The sequence below is a fragment of the Silene latifolia genome, chromosome 9 (assembly GCF_048544455.1).
Source record: "Silene latifolia isolate original U9 population chromosome 9, ASM4854445v1, whole genome shotgun sequence".
Taxonomy (NCBI): Eukaryota; Viridiplantae; Streptophyta; class Magnoliopsida; order Caryophyllales; family Caryophyllaceae; genus Silene; species Silene latifolia.
In genome coordinates, this window is record NC_133534.1 from 139,930,942 (window position 1) to 139,936,640 (window position 5,699).

Consider the following 5,699-nt stretch of genomic DNA (forward strand, 5'->3'; position numbering starts at 1 on the left):
ATATTTATTCACAACACACAGCCCAAGGTTTAGTTACTAGCTAAACCCAATTCCCGACTTGCTACTTATTTTATTATTTAATTAACGTCTTTCTCACAACTATTATTAGAAATCCCATTAATTATTTATTTAAATTACATAAATTATTCTCATTAATTATTATTAAATTACGGGGTATTACAGTCTTCCCCCCTTAAAATTAACTTCATCCCGAAATTACATAAATTATTCCCATTAATTACTTACTTAATCATTAGCAAACCATATCGTACTTATCAAAATGTATCACAAAACTAATTCAAAACATGAAAATGTATCACAAAATAAACTTAAAACATGAGGTGTCACATTCTACCCCCCTAAAAATAAACTTCATCCCGAAGTTTCGGAAATACTATTACTTTATTGAACGACTGACAACTTAAATACTTTTATAAATTTTTAACTCTAATCCACACAATACACTAGTTACCTTCTCCCCATTCCCTTGTACTGTACTAGCTGTACCAAAAGTCTTTCCACCATTACTCTGATTGCCCCCATTGCCTTGCCTATTATTGTAGCTTCTCTGAGTACTCCATTGTCCTGGATACCTATTGCTTCCAATACTTGGTGCTGGAGTTCTATAGTTCCCTTGATTACTCCCTCTATGGTCGTTCCTGGGTGCATTTCTACACTCAAAATCTCGGTGACCCAACCTGTTGCAATTGTAACATCTCCACCCAAAGATTGCACCAGAAAGCTGACCCCAATTACCACCACCCAAGCTCACTCCACCCCCATAACTAGGTCCTCCAACTGAAAATTGTTTTTTTTTTTTGGTAAAATGTGAGAGTATATTATATATAAAAATATGGAGTCAATTACATACTAGAAAGGCTAAGCACTTCAAAACTTCAAATAAATTTTAAACTTCCTAACCAATCTAGCTCATGTGTAGTCATCCTACTCTTGTCCCTTTCCCTTATTCTCTTCTTCATGTCCTCACTGATCAGGTGAGCCAGGCACATAGGCCTCATCAGAACTTGCTCAAGTCTACATTTGTTCCTTTGCTGCCATACTTGATACAAAATGCTCATAACCAAAGTAATCTTCACCCCTCGCTGAATTTTCAAACCAGGATTATGGACACACCAATGCAAAATGTCAACCTCAGGGAGCTTTAAACCAGTACAATCTATCACAGCCTGTAGAACTCTCCTACTGTAGGCACACGCAAAAAATAAATGCTGTTGCGTCTCTTCTGCTAACCCACAGAGGACACACTGTCCATCAACATCCATCCCAAATCTCATAAATCTGCTATTTGTATGCAACGAGTTGTGAGCAATGAGCCATCCCAGGAACCTGTGCTTAGGCAAGCTCCAGTTATCCCAAACAGCTGTAGACCACTCCACCTTGGGTTGTGTACCTCTGAGCCACTCATAACAGCCAGCAGGAGTGTACCCAGACGGTTGCACCTGCCATGTCCCCTGCAAATACCCAGCTGCTAGCCTCTGCTTCACTCTGCAGATCCTCCTCCACACCCAACTGGAATTACTTGTTGGAGCATATTCCTGTCATTCCCTCCCCTTCAGATAATTAGCAGTCACCCATTTCACCCACAAGGACTCCTTGTTTATAGCTACCCAATTCACAAGTCTTCCAACCATAGCTATATTCCATAGTTCCTGATTTCTTAGACCCAATCCCCCTTCCTGCTTTGGTCTGCAAATTGTATCCCAAGCAACTAATGGAGTACGCCTATAATCTGCACTGCCATCCCATAAAAAGTTCCTGCAAATGGCTTCTATTCTCATAATGACTCCCTTAGGGAGAACAAAAACAGAAGCCCAATATGAATGCAACGTGTTCAGAACATGTTTAACCAGGGTTAGCCTTCCTGCATACGAGAACTTCCTTGCACCATAGCTATGAATTCTATTGCAAATCTTGTCCACCAAGCATTCACAATCCTTCTTCTTAAGCCTAGTAGTCTGAATGGGCATCCCTAGATACATGAAAGGCAGCTTGCCCTCCATAAAGCCAGACACACTCAGGAAGTCATTCTTGAGCTCTTCAGACACTCCATTAAAATAGACATTGGACTTACTTGGACTCACTTTAAGCCCTGAAGCTTTTGAGAAAGAGGAGAATGATTTCAGCATAAGCATCATTGAATCAGCATCCCCATTACTAAACATCAAAACATCATCAGCAAACATTAAATTGGTAACTCTCAGCTGCTTGCATAGAGGATGGAACTTGAACTGGTATTTGGCTGCAGCATACATAAGCATTCTTGTCAAGTAGTCCATGCACAAGGTGAAAATTAAGGGGGATAATGGGTCTCCTTGTCTCAATCCTCTCTTAGCAGGGAAATACCCAAAGCTTTCTCCATTAAGAGCCAAAGAAATAGAGGGAGTTGTAATACATTGCATGATTTTACTCTTAAAACTCTCAGGAAACTCCAACATGTCCATCAACTGTTCTACAAAGCTCCATTCTACAGTGTCATACGCCTTTTGCAAATCAATTTTTAGCATGCATCTAGGGGTCACAAAAGGTCTCTCATACAGTCTGATTAAATCCTGGCAGATTAACGTGTTTTCCTGGATGCTCCTTTCCTGTATGAATGCCCCCTGATTAGTGTGAACAATATCAGGCAGTACATATGCAAGTCTAGAGCACAGCAGTTTGGAGATGACTTTGTAAACAACATTGCAACAAGCAATGGGACGAAATTGTGTTACATCTTTAGGCCTTTCACATTTAGGAATGAGCGTCAGAGTAGTAGCATTAAACTGTCTCAACAGCTTCCCTTTCAAAAAGAAATCTCTTACTGCAGCCACCACCTCTTTGCCAATTTCTCCCCATGCATCTTTGAAGAAGCCACTAGTATAGCCATCAGGGCCAGGGGCCTTGATGTCAGGAATGCTAAACATAGCTTCTTTTATTTCTTCTCCTATAACAGGTCTAAGCAATTGAGCATGATGATCACTGGTGCATTTCTTGCCCTGATTTATAACTCTCATATGGACTGGTTTAGTAGCCTGACTTGTCCCCAACAACTGTTCATAGAATTCCAGGAATGCTGACTGTACCTGATCACTCGTATCACAAATCTTTCCATTCATATCCTCAATCACAAAAATCTTATTCTTATTCCTCCTCTTCTTAATAATGCTATGGAAATAAGATGTGTTTGCATTACCATCCTTTATCCATTCACCTTTGGCTTTCTAGTACAAGAAGCTATCCCTGGCACACTACAGCTCCTTAAGCTTTTTACTAGCCTCACACTCCTGATTTATCAAGCTCACATCAGACGGATCAATACCCAACTGGACTTGCATCTCCTCAAACTGTTTCTCCAGGATACCAGTTGCCTTCTCCATGTCACTGAATCCCTCCCTATTCAGTCTCTTTAAACCTGGCTTAAGATTCTTAAGATTTTTTGCCAGTTTAAAAAGGGGGGTCCCATCAATATTGTAATCCCACAACTCATTCACTAGGGGAAGAAACTCCTTGGATTTGCCCCACATATTGAAGTATTTAAAGCTCTTGTTGCCCTGCACTACCTTATTACTCTTCACTATACAAGGTGTATGACTCATCATCCCCTCAGGCAAAAAATGAGCATACATATCAAGAAAACTATCACACCCAGCCTTGTTAACCAAAAACCTATCCAATCTGCTGTAAATCCTCTCCTTAGGCTGTTGCTTATTGTTCCAAGTGAACACAGACCCTACAGCAGTAATGTCAATAACTTCACAATCAGCAACATACTTTATGAAATGCTCCATCTCAGCCAAAGAAGTAGCCCCTCCAAATCTCTCATTAGCAGCAAGCATAAAATTGAAGTCTCCAGCAATGGCCCAAGGGCCTGCAATCTGCTGTGCAATCTTTCTCAACTGATCCCACAAAGGAGCCCTCTCATGTATCCCATTGAAGGCGTATACTATAGTCAAGAAGAAAACACTCCTATACACCAAGGCATCCACCTTCATATGTATATATTGAGCATTGTATTCAAGAATATGCACCCTAAACATCCCAGGCTTCCAAAGAATCCAAATTCGTCCACCACTATGATAACCATTATTGGTAGTAATACTCCAACCATTATTAAAACTATTTACTGCTTTATTGAATGCTTTATTCTTAATTTTAGTCTCCAGTAAACCAAATAACCCTATATCTTTATTCTGTAGAAAATGACTAATATGCTTCTGTTTACCTACTCTATTCATGCCCCTCACATTCCAAAAACCTAAACTATCCATTGGAAACAATATGTGAGGGGGCAGTACCTTGAGCTAACACTATCTTCTTAGATGGGGATACCAATGTCTCCTTATAAGAATAAGCTCCAAAATTTTCTGTACTATAACCACCACCACTCCTCTCCTGTCTGTGCATCTTAACCAGTCTCTTGGAGGGCGTAAGGAACCCTCCTGCTTCCCTAGCAGCTGGTTTTGGTGACTGCACTGTCTGAACAACAGTCTTTATGACATCTGATTCCACAGCTGGCTTAGGCATCACAGGTTTCCAGACTCTCTTAATGTGTTGAACCCCTTGCTTCTTTTGTTCACCTCGTTTACAATGCTCCTGTTCATGTCCCATACCCTTACATTTGATACACCTAATCGGTTTCCATCCGTACTCTACTTCCACCCCAATCACAATTCCCTTCTCATCTTTGAATTCAATTTTCCCAGGCATCTTTTGATCCACCTCCATTTCCACCATCACCCTGGCATAACCCAACCTCGTTCTCTCCTCTGTAGCACCATCACTCTTGATATACTTGCCTACCAGACTGGCAATTTTAGGTAACCCCTTCCCCCAGAATTTCAGAGGAAGACTATGTAGTCTGATCCAGGCAGGTACTGATTTCACATCATCTTTTTTCATCTCCAAATCTTTCACCCACTCCTTAACAATCAATGGCTTATTGTCAAACATGTAATATCCTGATTGTAAAACCTTATGCTTCATTTCCATTGTCTTGAACCTTACTAAAAAGATCCCATTATGCATAAATGAAATCTTATCAATATTGAACTTCGTCCATATTCGCCTAATAAAACCCTCTATGATCTCCCATGGAGGATTAGCCCCAAGAATAAAGCATACCACGGCTTGACTCCAGTATTCAACCTCCTCCACTACATCCTCTTCCTCTAACTGTAGCATTTCAATCTCCTCTGTCCTTGGACTCTGCTCAACATCCAGTCTCTCCTCTGTTTCCAAACTTACATCATCCTCAATTCTCTCCTGCGTCTCAGACACTACAGTATCCTCACCATCATCCTCTTCTCTTTTAGAATCGTCTTCATCATCAGTTTCAATAATTAGTTCAGGGATACCAATCAGTTCATTCATAGGTTTGGTCTTCTCCCCCTCAACACCATCAAAAGATGGTCCTTGACAAGTTTCATTAGGGTTTTGTCTCATTTCCAACTCAACTCCATTCGTGTTATTCCCTTCCATCTCTTGAACGTGCAAATCTGAGGACGTATCAGTCTGTGATGCAGGGATGCTCCGTCCTCTTAAAGTCATCTCCCTTTGTCGTTGTAGATTTGACTTCCTTGCCATGAGCATGGGAGTCAAACTCAAAAACTTACGTAGCTTCTTCAGTCGTCGCTCATCGCTTTCTCTCTAGGGTTTTTTTTTAAACTGAAAATTGTTTAGGTTGAGTATTGTTTTGCTTC

At 40.6% G+C, this 5,699-nt stretch overlaps 1 protein-coding gene across 1 annotated transcript; it reads right to left on the bottom strand.

The window, feature by feature from the left end:
• Positions 1-3,248: 3,248 nt before the first annotated feature.
• Positions 3,249-4,235, bottom strand: LOC141601656 (uncharacterized). The gene has a single exon (XM_074421951.1). The coding sequence runs from the start codon at positions 4,233-4,235 to the stop codon at positions 3,249-3,251; it is 987 nt and encodes a 328-aa protein (XP_074278052.1).
• Positions 4,236-5,699: the final 1,464 nt, after the last annotated feature.